This window comes from Periophthalmus magnuspinnatus, chromosome 21 (assembly GCF_009829125.3).
Source record: "Periophthalmus magnuspinnatus isolate fPerMag1 chromosome 21, fPerMag1.2.pri, whole genome shotgun sequence".
NCBI classification, from domain to species: Eukaryota; Metazoa; Chordata; class Actinopteri; order Gobiiformes; family Gobiidae; genus Periophthalmus; species Periophthalmus magnuspinnatus.
The window spans coordinates 20,000,430-20,021,926 of NC_047146.1; the positions used below are offsets into that span (position 1 = coordinate 20,000,430).

Consider the following 21,497-nt stretch of genomic DNA (forward strand, 5'->3'; position numbering starts at 1 on the left):
GAAAAATTAGAGGGAACATTGCTGTGGAAGTCTTTAGGTTACTTTATTGACGTAGTAATTAGTCCTGAAATTAGCACAAGAGCTAATGACCATGCAATGAATATACTGATAGCTGTGTTAATAGAATAAAAAATATAGTGGGCAAGAAAGGTTTGACAATTTTATTGAGCTTTTATTTCATCAGGCCTCACAAATGCTGCATGTTAGTGAACTATAGGGAATGGAGCTGAAAGTTACATATTGACTTTGTTACTTGATGGCAAATAAACAAATAAAACAATCATTTGCCTGCGCTGTCTACAAACAACGACATGTATGTTTTTGTGCTGCCTCATTAAAATGAATGGAATAGAAAGTATAAATCAGTATCAGGCTGTGTGCACAGCAACTCTAAACATGTCACTCCTGGAAAGGTCAACTTATGTAGCTATTAGCACCATGCAATAAACATCTCTTAAATCTAATGTTATGCTAGACACGATGTCGGGCATACCTCCTTCAGTGCTGTAAGAAAGAGTTCTGATGGTACCTAGTGCATTAATCAAGGGCCCTTGACTTGTTTTGTATAGAAATGTGTCGCTGCAGATCCTCAAATTGACCAATAGACAAAAAGCTTATGTAATGAACAACATCCTATAAATATATAACACAAAGTGAGTTTGTCTCCATGGAAATAGATAAGTTTAATGCCATACTGTGACACATTCAAGACAAAGCAATAAGATTTCCATGAAGACAAGCAATTGGCAGACCCTCCACCACAATGTTACATAGGGTACCTTTAAGCCTTCATAAGTTCTTTTGTACACATTTTGTCTGTATTTCATGTTGTATAAAGCCACAGTTGCCAGCAGAGGTCCAAGAACTTTACCTCTACAGGTGCAGTGAGGACAGGACACACTGTGCTGTGAAATCACTATTTGTCCACAATGGTGATCACTAGAAAATATTAATTTTACACATGCTTTCACCTGGAATGTTCTGTTTTAATAGACTCTTTTTTCAGACCAAAGTTTAGTTTGGTTTCATACCTGACAATTTGGACTGTTCACTAGCGGTCTTTCTCAGGGTGGTTACGTAATTTTCCTGTGACGTGTCCAGTCAGCTAATTTACATTTTAAAGGTTTTGGCACTGTCTTCATACCGGAGGAGGCAGGACGACAGCGTCATCTGCAGTTTGCCTTCTTCTGGAAAGTATCCCAGTTGTGTGAGAGTAAAAAAGCTCCCTCATCCCGGTTTATAGTCCCGTGGGCAGGTTTCTGTACTTTGATTGCCTCTAGTGACCGCTAGTGACCAGCCAAAACTGTCAGGTATGAAAAGAAACAAAACTTTTGCCTGAAAAAAGAATCGGAAAACCAAAGGAACCTCACTGGGAAATGACTCATAGCACAACTTTTAGCATCATGTTGCTAACAGTCTTATTGAAGGCAATTTACGGTAATTTTCCTTAAAGTGAGTGAGTGATTGTGAGGCTTCTCCTTTCTGTTTGCAGGAGGGGGTATTCATCAGTTTCAATTGTTGCAGTCTTTTCCCAATTTAGATTTAATCAAAATAATTTAAATTGTCAATTGCTCTGCCAAAGGTCCTAATTTCTCATCATTCTCAAACCCATGGACAGAGCCAATCAGATAATCACCCAATTTATGAACATATTTATAAAGGTATTTGAAAGATGATCACACAGCTCAGCCTTTTCTTCTTGTTCTTGTATGAAAATATGTGAGCCGACCAGAGCTGTGATGATATTAGCCTTGATGACACATATTTAGCCAGTGGAGGTCAGCACAGTCTGTCTATCGAACATCAGACCAAATATGAGAACAGATACACCGAGGAATCTTTTCTGTTTTTAAATGTTTCTAAGACCAAAAATGTGTGTCGATTTCAGGAAACAGGCACCGCCGCAGGATCCTACTATTATCAAAGGACAGCCTGTAGAGTCTGTGGACAATTATAAATATCTGGGAACAATCACGGACTAACTTGAGTTTTAAGGACAAAAGTGAGGTTGTCTAAGGAAGCTGGGAGGCTCTATTATTGATGGCACCATGCTGACTCTCTTCTACAGAGCATTTATTGAGCCTTTTGTTGTCCTTTGTGATTGTGGCCTTGTATGTTAAGCTGATTTTGAAAGAGAGGAACCCCCTGCAGCAGGTGGTGAAGGAGCAAGTGGACTGGTGGGTGTACTCCACTCAGCTACTGCAGGAGGCCAGGTCTATCACTATGGACCCCACTCACCCACTATGTTCTGCTTGTGCTGTATTATGCTCCGTCTTGGCCAGGTCGTCATGGCAAATGAAAAGGTGTTCTCAAGTGACTTACCTGGTAAAATATTGAATGAATAAATAAATAAATCTGTGTAATTTTGTGTAGTTTTTATCTTATTGGACTGCTGTGATCCCTTCTGCAAACATAGTACACTCTGGTACTAATAAAGAAACCTTGAACCTTGAACATCAGCTATAGCAGCGCCATGTTTATATTCACAAGAACCACTGCCAAAAAAAATATTTATCAGCGCATTCAGGGAAACTATTCAAACCTGGAACATAGAGTGGGATACGTTTCTATGCTGCGTGTGTGTTGGCTGAGCTTAGGTGCTTTGCTGTCTGAAATAGTTGTTCTAAAGTGGTGCACATGTCTAAGGAATACATGCATGTGAAAATTAGCAATGTGCAAAGGCTTTTTGAGAGCTAGGAAAAGGTTAGAACCACCGCTTACAGATTACATATCTACTTCTTAATTTCATGGAACCAGATGATGGCAGATGGACGTGATAAAGACTAAGCAGTGAAAAATGTATATGTAGATTTTAAATGAATCAAAATAAATCTAAATGCTTAAAATACAACTCTGTGTAACTTAAAGGCGCTGTATCTGATTTTCAATGTCTAAAAGCATGAAAAACACTAGTTAATTTTAAATGGTTTGCATATAGTTCAAAGTTATTCCTCACAATTTTAGCACTTTTCACAACTTTCACAGGCCAGAGCAGAGTTTTGCCATCACGGTAAAGCTAACAACAACTAGCATGCTCAGCGCAATTCCTGGTTTACTGACAATAAATGTTTTATAATAAGACAGTACACAGCGGTCTCATTTTGACCCAACAGCCGCTTCTACAATACATCCATACTGGGGCAAGACTTATTTTAAAATACATGAACAAATATTAGGTACAGCCACTTAAATGATGAAGGAATACTATTATCGGTCTTCCTCAGAGTGATCACGTGATTTAAACAGCGCCATCTGTAGTCCAGCTTCTCCAGGACCGTATCCCAGGTGCGTGAGAGTAAAAAGGCTCCCTCGTCCCAGTTTAAATGTCGCGTGACCACTCTGAGGAAGACCGCCACTGAGTCCAGACCAACAAACTAAACATTGGTCTGGAAAATGTATTAAAATAAATCATAAAAGTTCGTTTTATATATTATGCCCCCTTTAACAACAGTACTACTGATTGTGTATTGCTGCAAACATCGCTTTAGAGCTAGAGGAACCAGTCCAACTTCAATCGATACAAGCCCATAGTGTGTTCCCCTCCGCTTAACACTCAAAAGTATAGCCTTGTTTCTTTTTGCTGTTTTGTGCTGTGTAGTGTTTGCTCGCTGAACCACAGAGATGCGATGAGAAAGTCCTTTTTGGTGCAGCTCCTGAAGATGAAAACTGCGCTCAGCTCTGCTCCTGCCGTTTCTGACCCTGTTATCCCACGCTATTGTCCCGGGAGACCATCGGATAGCTCGCTCTGCATTTACTGCCCGGAGCTACAGCACTTTTAGAAACACCGGCACAGAGAGAGGAGTGTGTGTAGAGGAGGGTAGTTCTAGTCTAGGGTTGTCAAAAGTATCAAAATTCAGATACTAATCAATACTAATACTAATAAACTAGAAAATATAAACTGTAGTGATCCTGACACCTGCTCTCTATGCCTGAAGTCTATGTTTTCAATAAGATCAAATTGATAATTGCAATTGGTCAACATGGGGGAAAAAATTGATTCGTTTTTATCCCATATCGCTCAGCCCTACATCAGCCACTAGCTTTGTTTCGTGTATATTTGTCTGCATTGTCCCTGCTAAATAAATAAATAAAGAGATCAACAGCCTGATGCTAAATCTGGAATAATAATGGCAGCGCCTGTGGCAATTTCAGGAACATGGTCAGTAGCATAACAAGTTTTACGACTGATCTGTGGGTTGGTCTGTCGTCAGAGGAGGAGGAGCTTACCCGGTCTTGGCGAAGTTGGTCCAGTAGGTCATGACCACGGCGCTCAGCATCACGTCGTTCTTGGAGAAGTTACAGTTGAACAGGTCAGTGGGTCCGACCATGGGCACGCCAAACACGTACGGCACCTGAGGGAGGGAGGGAAGGAGGGAGAGGGGGGTAAAGAGACAGAGAGAGGAAGTGAAAGAGTGGAGAGGAGGGTAAAGAGACAAAGAGAGAGGGCGTGGAGGGTAAAGAGACAGGGAGAGGGAGGGATAGAGTGGAGAGGAGGCATAAAGAGACAGAGAGAGGGAGTGAGAGAATGGAGAGGGGGGTAAAGAGACAAAGAGAGAGGGAGTGGAGGGTAAAGAGACAGGGAGAGGGAGGGATAGAGTGGAGAGGAGGCGTAAAGAGACAGAGAGAGGGAGAGAAAGTGGTGGGGAGCGTAAAGAGATACAGAGAAAGAGGGAGAGAGGGAGGGAGACAGTGGAGAAGAGGAGAGACGAAGGAAGAGAGAGAGGAGGAGGAGGGAGTGGTCAGTGGGGAAAAGAGACAGAGGGAGCGAGAGGGAGAGGCAGTGAGAGAGAGAGTGGAGGGGAGGTTAAAGAGACAGACAGGGAGGGGGAGATGGAGGAGAGAGGTAAAGGAACAGAGAGGGAGGAAGGGAGAGAGAAGCAAAGAAAGAGAGATAAGGATGAGGAGAGAAAAGAGTGTCAGAGAGACAGAGAGAGAGAGAAAGAGAGAAAAGGGAAAAGGAACAGAGAGAAGGGAGAGGGGAGTAATAGAGAGGGTCAGAAGAGGAGAGAGCAGAGGAGAAAGAGAGAGAACTGTCAGTGTTGTGTGCTTGACAATGTCCTGAGCAGTGTTTGCTGATCAGATCTAGCCCACAGTTCACAGCTCGCTCTCACATGGAGCTGTGTACTCTGGAGTCAGATGAGGGGTCACTGCCAGAACAGCCAAACACTCCAAACCCTCCTCCTGCTTGTTTCCACGGAAATGTTCCTTTTGCTATGATATTCCACAGTATGGCATAAAACGTATCCAGGTGACATTCCACCCCCAGAAATTTACATACTATGACTTTAACTCTTAACACACAATGTACTGTGTTAGTTTTTTGAGAGTCTGTGCCAACTCAATTCTGACAATAAAAAAAATGCAACTACAGAAAAAGGGTCCTACTGAGCTTAGCAAATGACTTTCTGACAATTCTATGACCTGCATACAGCCCCTTTCCCTTACGTCCCGTGACCCCTCCCTCCCCCTTCCCCTCCCACAATAGACACTGACACTGGTCTAGACACATCTCTGGAAACACATGTGCTTTTTGTAATGTCTCCAAACCACAGCTGCAGAATCCACTCAAGTCCCACTCCCCCTGGACCCCAATCAAACACTATATACACGCACACAAGAGCTTTGCCATGCTTTGTGAGGACATTACATTCACGTACAGCCATTTCCAGGAGACTGATCCTAACCAGATAGACTGGCATGCTTGTATTGTATATTAAAGGTGTTGTACCTGATTTTTACTATCATAAAAATGTGAAAAACAGAACTAGCTCATTTTAAATGGGTTGCAGTGGTCCAAAGCTATTCCTCACTTACCTTATGTATTCCAAACACCCTCATTATTCACCGTGATGAGTTTATAAGTGCTTTCACAACTTTTATAATCAGAGCAGAATTTTATTGTGATGGTAAAGCTAACAACAACTAGTATGCTAACGCACACTTCCTGACCATTGAACATTAAAATGCTTTATAATTAGATGCAGACAGAATGCAGTAGACTAATTTTGAAGAGCTGCTTACACAATATATCTGCACTGGGACAAGACACATTTTGCTCAAATAAATGGAAAAAAATATTAAGTACAGCTTTAAACTGTAAGATATGTAAATCAATCATTTTACATGTTGTTATTTGTAAACTGCAATATTGGGAGGCCCCGCCCCCTCATAGAAGCTTTCCACAGATTTTCATTTTTTTATTAATTGGGGGGGGGGGGGGATGCAGGATTACTCTATCATGCATGAATGTATTCAATTACAGGTGCTGTTATATATATATATATATATATATATATATATATATATATATATATATATATATATATATATATATATATATATATATATATATATATATATATATATATATATATATATATATATATATTTATTTATTTATTTATTTATTTATTTATTTTTTTTTTTTCTAGTGGGCCTCTTTTTTTACAGTGAGCCTCTCATCAGATATAACCTGTAACAGATGGAGTCATCTGTTTGCCTTCATGCGGAAATTTAATGCCATGCTTGGTCGCAGAATCCAGTTTAAACCTAAAAGGACTCTCTCTGATCTGAATGGTCATTATCTAAACCCCAGCACCTGCAGCCACTCATGAATTAGTGCTAGTGCAGCATCTGCAGCTCAATGAGTGAATTCTGGAGGTTCTGAGCTTTCACATGAGGCTTGTCCATATACAGCGAATGAGACAGACTTGTATGTGTCTTCTATCTACAGGTAAGGCACTGGCAACACAGGTAATGTAAATGTATTCGTTCACCTTTACCTTTAGATAAGTTGTGCCACGCTATGGAAGACTATAGGCAAAAGAACGACATTTCCATGGAAACAAACAGGAGTAGGCTCTCCTCCGGGCCTAATAACAGTCAAGTTTGTGGAGGTGCAAGATTGCTCACAGTAAGGATGGATGTTTTTCTTAAGTTTTTCAGTGCAATAAACACCCACACCCACAAAACCATGCTTTTATTGTAGTCTATTTTCACCTAAACCTACCTATTCAAAGTTTGTATATCTTTAAAACAACATTCACAATATTATCTATTTTTTATGATCTGTCAACCTCTAATATTGAATGATTAATTTCATGGAAAACGTTTTGGCCCCCACAGAGCAAATGGTCCCTATTTATTGACATCGTATACAAATTCTAGTCCCCACTATGTTATGAATACCTGCCCACACTGCCTCCCTCCTTCCCTCCTCCTCGCCCTTCCCTCCACTACAAGCCCACACGCACCGCGGTCCCAATAAACGCACTTTCATAAGCTGACGACAAATTTGGCCATAAATTCATATCCTCATAAGAGTTCACACTGAAACTTTCAATATCGTAAATTCCTCTCTGCTTGATTATACAGATGAGAAAGTTGGACCAGTCTGCGCCTAAGCATGACTCAGCGCTTTTAGCAGGACGTCAGCAAAATTTTCTATGCAGGATTTTGTAAACATGTTATGCTAGCATACGCCCTCGTAGGTTTTCACTCTTGGATACAGCCAGTTTTCCCACGCTGAAAAGAATAAGGATTTTGAACAATGCACATATATAAACAGGTATTCAGGTGACAGCAAAACATCCAGCTGTAACATTTATTGGAGATAGGGAGCTAAATATTACTGTCTGTGCTGACTCTGTGCTGTGGTTGGATATAGCTGGAAAATGGACACTATTATTAAAGAAGCTTTCGTAGATTCTCCTGATGAAGGTTTTGGAGTAGCAGTGACTCAGTAGTTAGCGCTTTTTTACCAACACCCAGGTTGGCCATTCAAACACTCTTCAGACGTGTGCATACTTTGTGTCCTTGGGCAAGACACTTCACACACATTGCTTTGTGTGTGTGAGTTTTGGTACTGGTCCACAGGTTGGCAGCCTGCTCCTGTCAGTCAGCCCCAGGGCACCTGTAGCTTGCCACCACTAAGCACATGAATAATGCAAAGCATTTTTAGAATCCTGAAAGACGCTGATTATAAAAAACATCATCATTATTATTCATTGACACTGAGGTTTGTTTGTTGTTTTCTTTTTAATACATGACATGACTACATGAATACTGAGAGGGGCCTATTAATATGTTTTATGTGTTTTCTGTAATACCCCCTCTTTAAGAAAGGAGAAAACAGAGCCATTCCATACTTTTCATAGGTGCTATTGTTTTGCTGAATCACCTTTTAGGAGCTTTCACCCATGGTATAACACATTCAAAATCATAAGACTGTAATCCCTGGAGCACTCTGCTCCCCTCGAGCTATCTTCTGACAACATTGCTGTTTTTGCTCAGAAATCAGGGCTGCATTACAAAATTGTAAGCTGTGAAATAGTAGTTCCAAACACCAGAATAATGCATAATTTACACGTAGATACACGTAGGGGGTATAGCATTTGCAAACACAAACATTTGTCCTTATTGTTTTCATGCCCAGCAGAAGTGAGTGCTGTGGTATGACATAACTGACCGTAGACTGAGCCTGCTCCCAAAGGGCTTTAGTCACGCTCCAGTGTTTGTGCCAGGGTCAGAAACTAGGCTGGAGGAGCAAAGGCACATCCAAAACAACCTGAACAAAACCAGGAAGAACCAGGACACAACCAGAACTAATCCAGGAAACGATCAGGACACACTCAAGACACAACCAGGACAAAACCAGGATAAATCTAGGGAACAACCACAACACAACCAGGAAACGATGAGGACACCGCCAGGACACAACCAGGAAATGACCAGGACACAACCAGAACACAACCAGGATAAATCCAGGGAACAATCACAACGCAACCATGAAACAATGAAGATACAATCAGGACACTACCAAGAAATGACCAGAACACAACTAGGACACAACCATGGAACAACCAGGACACAACCAGGGAAAAAACAGGGAGCAAACAGGACCCAGCCAGGGCAAGACCAGGACCTAACTCGGACATAACCACGACACAACCAGGACACAACTAGGACACAACTAGGGTATGTCCAGGGTCCAATCAGGATAAATCCAGGACACAACCAGGACACAACCAGGGAACAACCAGAGCAAAACCAGGACACAGCCAGGACACAACCAGAGCAAAACTAGGACACAGCCAGGATACAACCGGGACACAACCAGAACACAACCAGGACACAACCAGGAAACAACCAGGAAACAATCAGAGCAAAAGCAGGACACAACCAGAACACAACCAGGAAACAACCAGAGCAAAACTAGGACACAACCAGGACACAAGCAGAGCAAAATCAGAGCAAAACCAGGACACAACAAGTGCAGAACCAGGACACCACCAGGATTCTACCAGGGTACCATGGCACTTTTAAACCATGTATTAGAAAAAATAAAACATAATAATTGTACCACCTTCCAGAGAAAGTATCTTCAAAACAATGAACTAAATATGTAATCATTTTTCATTAACTTTCTGTTTGATTTCATTTATGAATTGATTCATTGATTAAGCAACACCACTAACTATATAAACAAGACTAACAGATTATGTTAAGGAAGGTAAATTAAACAGCCAAAAGAGAAGCAACATGAAGGTATGTGGACTTTAAAAGCACAGAGGACCGAGAAATGTGGTATTTTTGTCTCTTGTGGTAGAGTCAACCTCACCAATCGGACATATGTTTTTCAAGAGAAAATTATGCCACTGTCAAAGGCATAAAGCATCATTTTGGCTTAGCCCGGTCTGGTTGTATTACCTCGTCTCCGTGAGCTGAGTCGGCCCAGGGGGGAGTAGCGTCACTCTGGCAGTGGTGGTAGAAGGAGTAGAAGTACGTGGGCGAGCCGTACTGGGCGTGCAGGTCGGCTGTGGCCACTGCTGGTGCCACCCACTGGTGATCTGTGAACAGCGCCACCAGGGTTTTCCTGCGGGTCTCTGTGTTGTCTCTGTCTGCCCAGTCCGTGTACATGAACCTGGAGGGAGACATTAGGGCTATATTTAATAATAATAATGAATCTTATAAAAAATAAGTGATTTGCCCAGAAAGTTTTTATTAAATTAAACGGTCTATCTCCATAAAGACAAGCAAGTGATGCTACTAGGCCAAGTGATGGGTTAGATCTGTGAAGAGTAAGAATGCATGTTTTTCATAGTATTCTGGAGGAATAGGTTGTAAACATACATAGGTTTATTGCTATACTACAGTATATTTCAGACAAAGCAATAATATCTCTATGGATACAAGCAGGTGGCAGAACCCCAGAATATACATAAGCACTAGGTGCAGATTCAGTCACTCATGACCTGATCATATTTGCTGGGAATATCAGATACCACAGTGAAACACCAGTGGCTGAACTCTTGTTGTGTCCTTAAGCAAGACACCTCACCTCCATTGCCTAGCATGCATGTGGTGTGTGAGTGAGTGTTGGTGGTGGTTGGAGGGGTTGATGGTATAGAGTAGCAGCCTCACTTCACTAGGGCAGCTGTGGCTACAATAGTACCTTACAACCACCAGTGTGGAGTGAATGAATAATGCAATGTAAAGTGTTTTGGCTTTGTTGAGAGGTACTATATAAATCCAGTGCATTACAGGAGTAGTCAGAATCCCAGTAAAATATTTAAGTACTTTTAATTTAGTAATCTTGCCCTTTTTTGTTATTATGGTACTTAAGCAAATAAATGACTTATTATTTCTACCCTTGTGCCCCCAGTAGACCCTCATATCATGTCTTTATCTCCTCACCTGATGCTCTCCCTGAGCGTGTCTCTGCCCTCTGGATACCCGTACAGACTGTCCACAAAGTCCGACACGCTGAAGTCAAAGTCCTCCGCCGAAACCCCGTCCTCCGAGTCCACAATGCCCTCCACGAACTTCACCCCCTCTCCCTGGTTGACCCCCAGCATCACGTCGTAGTTGAGGAACTCCCCCTGCTCCATGAGGATCTGGGGGTCATCCGGGATCACGTCTCCATCTATGACAGGGGCGAAGGCCGTGTGGTACTTGGCCGGGACGATGTTCTGCTCCACCAGCTCGCGGTAGCTCCGGCCCCTCAGGCACTCCACCAGGGCCGAGCTGTCCTCCAGCACGCAGCCCACCTTCTCGCCCAGCTGACGGGTGTACTTGTACGGCTGGTAGTTGACCGCCCAGCTGGCCAGCGCACTACCGCTCTGGATGATGGCACGCTGGAACAGGTCTGGAGAACGTAAGTGACAGAAGTGTTAATGCATACACTATTTTATATTGTTTCACGTTAATGGATATTATGATTGGATATTATTGTTGTCTGTTATGTTTTTACATATTTTTAGCTGTTATAATTAGGATCATAATCATTTAAATGTAAAACAATAATATTTATTTTATGTGGAAGAATTGCAGCCTTTGAGATTTGCTGTTTGCTTAACTTAAAATGGCAATTTCGATTTGATTGTGATTAATCTTGTAGTCCTAGTCATAATGCAATTTTCTCATCAAAAACATGTGTTCTCCTGTTTAACACAGAAACCCATTTGGGACAGCAATGTGAAGACATGGGGGGCTTTGGCTAACCACCAGCTAACCCCAAATCTCTCTGATCTGAATGGTCACTGCCTAAACCCCAGCACCTGCGGCCAGTGCAGCCTCTGCAGCTCAGAGTGAATTCTGGAGGTTCTGAGCTTTCATTTCCATATTTATTCCATATGTTGAAAATGGCACTGGCAACACAGGTTCAACTATGTTCGTAGTAACTTTAAAACTGCATGAACATACATACAGTTCCTTTAAAATTTCATGGTTGGAGTATCTGGTTAGACATTCCTGAGCACATAATTGCAGCACGTACAGCCTACTCAACCTGAAATCTTTCATCAGCATTTTCAATTTTAAATAAGCACTACCTCTGCTGCCTGTGGGCCTGTTGTGTATCTGCTCTGAACTCACACTGTAAACTTACTACAAAAGTTCAACACTTCAAAAACAATCCCTTCTTCACTGCTCAGTAATTTCTCTCTAAAAAATTCTCCTTTATGGGGTGAAAAGACAAATTAGCACATTATTAGCAAATTATTCAACTTGGTGTTAAAAGTGCTGCACCTGCTGCCTTAAAAACGTGAAAAACAGAACTTGAACATTTTGAGCGGTGTGCAGTGGTTCAAAGTTATTTCTCATTTACTTTATATATTACCACCATCCTAGTTATTCACCATGATGACTTTATAAGAGCTTTTCACAACTTTCTCCAGATCGTAGTTTTGTCATCATGGTGAAGATAGCTACAGTGCACATGCTAATGCACACTTCCTGATTATCGGACAATAAAATGCTTTATACTATATACCATAGACAATAGCTGCGTATACAATATATCTGTACCAGATGTGGGCAGTACTTATAAAAATTATACATTATAAAGTACTTTTCTAGCAGCATACTTTTACTCCCACTTGAGTATTTTTTATTGAAGTAACAGTACTATTATTTTGACTAAAGGTTTGGGTTACTCTTCTCACAATGAGTAAGTCTGCAAGTGAAACAAGATTTCTGTTGACTATATGAAATGATTTGAACAACTCTGATCTGTACTGGGGCAAGAAAAGTTTGCTCTAATACATGGGGAAAATCAGGTACAGGGCCTTTAAAAGGAAATACCTCTAAAAGTCTGCCCTAAAACATTTCCTCACCCCTACAGTGAAAAGGTACCTATATAAACACCTTTGATTTAATGGGCTAACTAGTTGCCGTTAGCATGTAGCCAGTCCCACATCCTCCTCTGTGTTTAGCATAAATCTGAGCTTGGCTGCACACTCATTTCCTTACACAACACACATTTAGCACGCATAAACAGATCCGCAGCTCCCGAAGCCAGCGCACTGTGTCTCTGCATTATTCAAGACACCGCGGGTCAGGAGGCAGGGAGCGGAGGAGCTAACACGCTAAAGCTGTGAAGCACGGAGCACGCTAGCATCCCCACACATCAGCTTAAAGAGCGGCAAACGTTAGCTTGCAGATGTACACATGCGTTCAATGGGAAAGCTGGGTGTGCATCGGTCAGCGCAAAAGGTCACCATAACTGGGCCAAGATGGAGGATTCACACATGCTTAAATCTAATCTACTTTACCGTAACTGCTGAGGTGTGCAATATGCACATGTGCAAAGACTAGACCAGTAAACAGTGGTGTAAAGAGGACTGAAAATGTGTTCTTAAGTAAAAGTAGAGTAACATGTTTTAAAATACTCAATTATAAGTTAGTCTTTTCACAAAAACACATGTCCTTACTCTGAGTGGGCTTGCTGTTTCACAAACCTAACTCTCCTCCTCCTGCTTGTATCTATGAAAATGTTGTACTTCTATTTCTACGCAGGTGATGTGCACATCTACATAGTTGCTTATTGTACCTTTGAAGTAAGAAATACATGAAAAAGGAGTAGGGCTACTAGAGTTACTTTTAAAACAGCTTTAGGAGAAATTGACATCAATCTTTTAACTTGTGTAATCAAACCATTAAAAGCTGAATGAAACTGTTTAGCATTTTCTCAGTGCTCTGGCCAATCGGAGCAGCCCATGCAGTCTACTACTACTACTACTACTACTACTACTACTACTACTACTACTACTACTACTACTACTACTACTACTACTTCTACTACTAACACAACAGTAACACGTACACGCTGCATAATTAGTCACTTTTTACCTGTACTCGCAAATAATTGGTCTTCTACAACAGAAAAAAATGCTCAGGTTTCATTCAGGGTATCTGTTTTAATTATATTTAAGACTATTCATTTTAAACTTTTGAATCGTTTGGATCAAAGTGCATTCATTCAGTTAGCATGTCGCCTATAGACATGATTTTTACTTATTTAATTCTTATTTCAAGCTATATTATGTGCCAGTGGGGTGATATTTAAAGTAAGCCAACTCATTTCTGACCCTGACAGAATATATTGTTTAAAAATGTGATGACATTTAGAGATCAGCCGGGAAATACCTTGAAACTAGTCTGACAATGTTTGGTCCCAGGACTGTTGAGCTCCACTGAAGTAAATGTGTTTAAGCAAAAATTGGTCTTGGTGCAGTACAGATATATTGTAAAAGCTCTAAGGGTCAAAATGAGACAACTGTTTACTGTATGCATCTAATGATAATGTGAGAATCAGGAAGTGCGCTGTTAGTACGCTAGTGTTTGTTAACGTGACTGTGACGGCAAAATTCTGTTCTGGCCTCATTGTGGTGAATAATCAGTTTAAAATGAACTTTTTGAAGACAGGACAAATCAGGTACAGCACCTTAAAGCTCTAATGTAAATCTTGTGTGTGCAGGGCAGCTTTAAAGTCCTTTCTAAATAAAACTGGTATGGTACTGACCCTCAGAGTAGTGTGACAGTGTGAGCAGGCTGACACAAGACGCTCCAGCCCCTGACCCAAACACAGTCACCCGGTTTGGGTCTCCTCCGAAGGCTGCAATGTTCTCTTTGACCCAGCGCAGGGCCTGGATCTGGTCCAACAGGCCATAGTTCCCTTTGGCCGCTTGGTCCCCGGTGCTCAGGAACCCTGCACAGAAACAGAGGAGACATGTTACAGGTAATATCAAGTTATGGCTTCTTTTAGGAAAGGTTCAATGTGGGTCAAAGTGTCGTCTGAATATTTAGAGTGTGTTTACACTTGCACAAACACCACATCAAAGCTCTCTTTAAATACACTTAATTTGGCCCTGTTCTAGTCCTTGTTTAGTTCCCGTGCTTGTCCTAGCTTTTTTGGCACACCTGGCTAAATTTTGGATGACACCTCTTGCCCATACATTTTGCCAAGACCTTTGTGGGTGTTGATCCGTAAATGAAGATGATTCAGTGGAGCCCCAGTCCCTCCCTGGGTCCGCCTCTGCTCTCCAGCACTGAGCAGTTACTGACTGAATGACCAAAAATAAAGACTGGCTAAAAGCTTGTGGGATGTAGAACATCTTTTTGGATTCCAAACTGTTTCCAGAGCCTTTGATTTGCCGCTATATGATGTTAATGACTCAGGTGCATTATATGTCACTGTGTGTGGCTCACAGAGCAGAGGCTGGTGCCGTTCCCATCACCGTATGCCCTGTACTGCCTATGCCACAGACCAGGCCTGTGTAGTCCAGATGTAGACTCATTTTTTATGTTTTTCTGTGCATCATCATTTTGCACTAAAGAGCATGTGCAGCTCTGTGAATGAGACTCTGTGCCTCTGGGGAAATGTTTGTCATATCCATAATAATTTTTCCCATTACAATGTGACAATATTAATACAGACTGATTATGTGTTTATCTCTGAGCGGAAGAAATACAATTATTATTATACATTATGCAATTAAACTGGATGTACCCCATTATTTTCCATGTATTTGAGCAAAACTTGTCTTGTACCAGTACAGATATATAGTATAAGCAGCTCTTAGGGTTAAAATGAAACCACTATGTGCTGTCTGCATTTAATGATTTAATTTTATGGTCCAAGAACCAGGAAGAGAGACCAGTGCACTATTAGCATGCATTGTTGCACATTGTTGTTAGCTTTACCATGATCACTCTGGCCTCTGAGAGTTGTGTAAAGTGCTTATAAACTCATCCAGGGCTAACATCATCTAATGATCCAAATTCTAGTGAAGGTGTATGGAGCTTGAAAACAAAGTGGAGCACTTCCTGTATTAACACATGACATCATAAGGTGGAAACAGTCTTTTCTTTTTGAGAGAAGAACTCAGCCTAAATATGCAGGATTTGTGTGTTTAACATGTGTGAATGAAACAAAATGCAACTCCAGGTCTGTTTGTGGTGAGCAAACAACATTATGACAGAGAAAATAGTGTAATATAGGCCCATTAATAATAGAAACAGGCTTACTGCTCTACTTTCTGTAATTTTCAACTGTTTCATTCAACAAAGTCTTCACAAACTGACACGTAATTGATGCAAAACTATGATAAATATTTACCAAAAGTACCAAACCAAGTCATAAGTAGAAATACAACACTATTACAGTTTAAATCATGGCACATAAACCCAGCTACTGTGTGGATGGACAAGTCCCTGTTGTGCTGTGCTCCTCTCCGTATAATCCCTGAGGAGAGACAGTGCACAGACACTGCTCTCCTGCCTGACATCTCATTACTGTTGGAGCTGCATTTCACCGAGCCTGGAGAGGGCCCTGAACACACCACCAGCACCAGTACAGTACACCTCAGCCGTTGCATGTACTAGTGTCTTTACTGTGGCATGATATGGGATAATGCCATTTGAGTAGCTCATGTTGTTTTTGAAAATGACTCATCCATTAATGTACATGGAAAGTGTTCTGACATTAGTTTTCACTTGAGCGACTTTTAATTTTCTGCATTATTTCCAGTGACTGGAACGCTATGAAGTGGAAAAAAACAAAACTGAAAAGCAAGCCTATATGCAAAAAAAAATTAAAATCATACTAAGCAGGGACTCACAGACTTCCCTCACCCCAGACACTTCCTCCATCTCCTCCAGGGGACCCCAAGGTGTTCCCAATCTGGCCGAGATGCATAGTCCCTCCAGCGTGTCCTGGGTCTTCCCCGGGGCCTCATCCCGGTGGAACATGAACAGCTCCCCAGGAAGGCATCCAGAAATCCTCTCAACGTGGAGGAGCAGGGGTTCTACTCCAAATTCCTTCTACATTAGCAATGAATAGACAGTTTTGCCTTTTGACTCAGCTCTTTCTTAACCACAACTGAAAAAACTATTAAAATAACTATTTCAAATCCTGATTTTAAAGAAGACACATTATGCTTTAGGAGTCTGTACAGTACAGAGCTGAGTGCGCATGTGAGGTGCGGAAGGAAATGAGGAACCTTTGGAGCATCTTGAGTGCGAGAGAATAAATGTTACTCAAACATGCATGTAAAGAAATGTAAAAGAATGGAAACAATTACATGATTCAAATCTATTAAAGAAGACCTACTGTGCTTGTGTCTGCTATAGTTATAATGTTTGACACCCATGGATCCTTATGTCAGAATTTGGACATTTTAAATCACAATATCAATCTAAAATGTCTTAATAAAAGAAACAAGTCCACTGACTTCTGTGTTAGAAAACTGCAGTGCCCAATGGGAGCTGACATCGCCGTAAAAGTCATCACAAAGAAGAGCCACGTAGCTGTCAGCCCCTCCAATGGATAGCTGAAGATTAAGCTAGCGAGCCACAGATTTTTTTCATTTGTACAAAATGTCTATGTGATGCTGCAGAATCCTGCGCATATCACCAATTAAGAAAATAAAATTGGAGAACACACTAAGTAAAAAGCAGTGGACATGCACCAGTGGCAGTGAAAATGGGGGTTAATCGGCAATATGGCGTCTTGAAAATAAAGGATTAGAGATTCCTCAAACACGTACAAATCACTCCAAATGCAACATCGTGTGAGCAAACAGTGAGGGAAACAACTGTAATATTGTTAAAAGTCTAAAAAGCCAATTTTGCAGAATAGCTCTGCTTTCAAAATAAATTTTCCAAAAACGACACTATTATTTCATGTTGCTAGCTCCTGCCTGCTCCTCCACACACAGCACACAGCAGTGGTTCATAAGTATGTGCTAACGTCCCATTTGTGGTGCACTGTCCCTTTAAGGCCCAGGTTGAGTCCTTTTATTGAATGAGCTGCAGTGCTTTGCAGACTGAGGGCCCATTTACTGGCCTATCTCTCACACTATTACTCCCTCTCTCTCTCTATCTGTCTTCATCTCTCTCTCTCTTGGATCCTCTTCTTTCTCTCCCCCGATCTCTTTCTACCCCTTTTCATCTTCTCTCTCTCACTCTCTCTCCTCACTATCTGTCTCTCTCTTTCTCTCTTCCCTCTCTTTGCCCCTGTCTCCTCCCCTCTCTTTCTATCCCTTTCCATCTTCCACCTTCCCTCTCTCTCACTCTCTCTCCTCGCTATCTGTCTCTCTCCTCTCTCCTCATTGTCTGGCTCTTTCTCTCCTCTCTCCTCACTATGTCTCTCTCTTTCTCTCTTCTCTCCTTACTGGCTGTCTCTCTCTCACTCTTTCCACACTCAATGTCTCTCTCCCTCCCTCCCTGTCCTCTTTCTCTCTCTCCACCTCTGTCTTCTCATTCTTTCCCCAACCCTAACCATCTCTTCCTTATTTTTTCACCCTCCTTTCTTTCATAAACCAAACTTAATTACACTAGAATGTTGATTAGCAATTATTTTGTCACGTATTACATTTAATCAATTATTGTTGACCAGCATTAAAGGAGCTGTACCTCGTTTATATTGTTCTAAAAACGTGAAAAACAGAACTAGTCCATTTTAAAAGGTTTGCAGTGTTCGGTCCAAAGTTATTCCTCTATTACCTTATGCATTCTGATCATCCCAATTATCCACAGCACAGAGTTTATAAGCACCTTTCACAACTTTCAGAAAAGGAGTTTTGCCATCACGGTAAAGCTAACAACAACTAGCATGCTAAGACGTACTTCCTGATTATCGGACAATTAGATGCAGACGGTACACAGCGGATTTATTTTGACCCCAAGAGCTGCTTATACAATATATCTGTACTGGGGCAAGACACATTTTGCTCAAATACATGGGACAAAATCAGGTGCAGGGTAAAAGTGCAAGTATAGACGTTTTTCAGATACTAGAATGCTCCCTGTATTCTATCGATTATATTGTACTTTGCCGTGTAATATCTAAAAGGTAACCCTCCTGATGGAAACTACCTTGACAACTGAGGGGTCACACAGACATATAAAAGGTAAATTCATAAATGTTGTACCTGACCATTTCTATCTGGGCTGATAGACTCAATGTTTTACAAAAAAGCTGCATTTTAACTATATGAATTAATGTAGTTGACCCCCATCCAGATGAAATATTATTGACCTACAGGATGTTGCGATGCTGTCTTAAACCCAGCAATAGTCTTTCAATGAAACAAATATATGAATTCTGCAAGGTTATAAAAAAAAAAAAATGCAAAGATGTAATGAAAACAGATGATGCTGTACGGTACGTGGATGGCGCTGCTTACCTCGTGCACGTGCGGAGCGGGCGGGAGACATGAGGGGACGACGTTCGGGCAGGTGAGGATGAGGAGCGTGGACATGGACTCTGCTGATGAAGATGACACAGACACATACATGACTTATGGACAATGAAGACATGATGCTTGTGAATGGAGGCATTTTGATGGTAGTTTTCAGACGGTAATGTGCTGTGTTATATGGTAAAGTAACAGAGAAATGGGCATATACGGGGGACGGCGGAAATGGGAGGTGATCGGCAATATGGCAACAAAGTGCTTTAAAGAACAAGAAAGACATTCAAATCCCAATATAACAAATCAAAACATGAATAATCACAAATAATCATCATAAAAACAAACGTTAAAAGAGAAGAAGTCGTCAAAATAAGCGATTAAAGGTTCCTCAGATTTGCACGAATCACTCCAAATACAACTTTGAGAGTGTAAATGCTCAGGGGAAAAAACTATAACAAGCTCTGAAAAGTCGATTTTGCAGAATAGGTCCGCTTTTAATCATTGTACGTTATTGTTCATGTTAACAGTTTCATATCTAATGTCTTACACAGACCAGAGCGGAGACAACGCAACGCTAGAGAATTTCACATTAGTAGGGTCATTTACTTGGTTATAAGATATTATAATATTTTAATGACTATGACTTTGGCTTCGCTCGAAAACAAAAGTGTAATAAAAATACAAAATAAACAAACAAAAGAAAAATAATGAGGGACATGTGGGATCAGTTGTGTATCTGAGCGATATTAGGCTCTATAACATCACTGTAGTTGTACCAATTAGCTGAGACTATAGCGCTATATACTCGCCGATGTAGAAGTGAATTATTGAAATAAAAATGTGATTATTGGCAATTGAAAACACTTGCTGTATGAATGTAGCAAATGGCATTCAAAAACATGAACCCAACCTATAGCCTATGCAGTTTCACCACAATCTTCTTATTAATAATCACCATTTTTGCACCTCCTCCCCATTTAAACACTACACACAGATCTAAAACCCAGCAAAGAACTCAAGATATTCAGACTTCTAAAAACACTAAAGTGATTTTTGTTAAATTCTAGCCGGACTCCCATGACCCCTGCACATCTGAACTTTCCCACAGCTGATTAGCGCTGTATTCAAATGAGTGCTGAATAATGTACGCCGCCTAAGAGGAGCCTGATAAAGACGAGAGCCACTGATGATAGCCTCACTCTGGAATATTTGTAGTCTATGGGAAAGAACTGGAATTTGATCTCTAACAACTCCGCCTTTGGAAAACTGGAATGGATAGAGGGATATTTATAGAGAATGTATTCTGAATTAATGAACCATGCAAAAGTAACAATATAATGAGGTCATTTCTGTGTTGTTCTTAGTAGTAAGCATGTCTACTTGGAAATGAGTTAGTGTTTCAGATGATACTGCAAACTAGTACTATCACTACTACAACTAGTAGGTCTATAATTATTACTAATACCTACTAGGCCTACTTCTACATACCACTACTACTACTACCACTGCAGTAACTACTACCACTGCAACAACTACTACTACCACTACAACAACTACGACTACCACTGCAGCATTTACTATTACCACCACAGCAACTACTACTACCACTGAAACAACTACTATTACCACTGCAACAACTACTACTACCACTGCTACAACTACTACTGCAACAACTACTACTACTGCAACAACAACTACTACCACTGCAACAACAACAACAACTACTACTACAACAACTACTACTGCCACTGCAGCAACTGCCACTACCACCTCAGCAACTACTACTACCATTGCAACAGTTACTACTACCAACACAGCAACTACTACTACCACTGCAACAACTACTACAACTACTACTGCAACAACTACTCCTACTGCAACAACTACTACCACTGCAACAACTACTACTACCACTGCAGCAGCTACTACAACTACTACTGCAACAACTACTCCTACTGCAACAACTACTACCACTGCAACTACTACTACCACTGCTAACTACAAGCTAGCTACAACTCTTTACTACTACCACCATTACTACTTGTAGCCTCCTACTACTACTACAGCAAGGTCTAACATAAATTGTTACTGTGAATTCCATGGATATAACTCAGCTTGGCATAGTGCACCTTTCATCATATACTTTTAATACCAAAAACATTACATTAACAGAACTATAATATCCATGTTTTGCCCGTTTCAGAATTTCATACAATTTTTGGTCACAATTTCAAATTTTAAACAGCCAAGTCGTCGTTAGAAGTCTTTATCTATATTTAATAACGTCTCCATTTTCAACTTTCCATGTACTTTCTGTGCAAATCATAATTAAGGCAAATTGGTTGGAGCACCACAAGCCCCTCGCACTCCCACAGTTACATAACAACCCATAAAAGCGAATAATAAATCACATTGACCCATTTAATTCATCTTTTTAAATTACATTTCCAACAAAAGTATCCTTCCAAAAATAGGCATTTCACTTCAAAACTATCTTCGGGTGTCATACAGGCTAAGTCC

The 21,497-nt window shown here is 40.9% G+C and overlaps 1 protein-coding gene across 1 annotated transcript in view; it reads right to left on the reverse strand.

The window, feature by feature from the left end:
- LOC117388836 (neuroligin-4, X-linked-like) overlaps positions 1-21,497 on the reverse strand; it is a 78,255-nt gene that overhangs the window by 31,291 nt on the left and 25,467 nt on the right. The window contains exons 4-7 of the mRNA XM_033986384.2: positions 14,303-14,488; positions 10,696-11,146; positions 9,709-9,922; positions 4,228-4,352 (exon numbers count right to left, since the gene is read on the reverse strand). Coding sequence (XP_033842275.2) covers positions 4,228-4,352; positions 9,709-9,922; positions 10,696-11,146; positions 14,303-14,488 — 976 coding nt within the window. The remainder of the gene's footprint in view (positions 1-4,227; positions 4,353-9,708; positions 9,923-10,695; positions 11,147-14,302; positions 14,489-21,497) is intronic.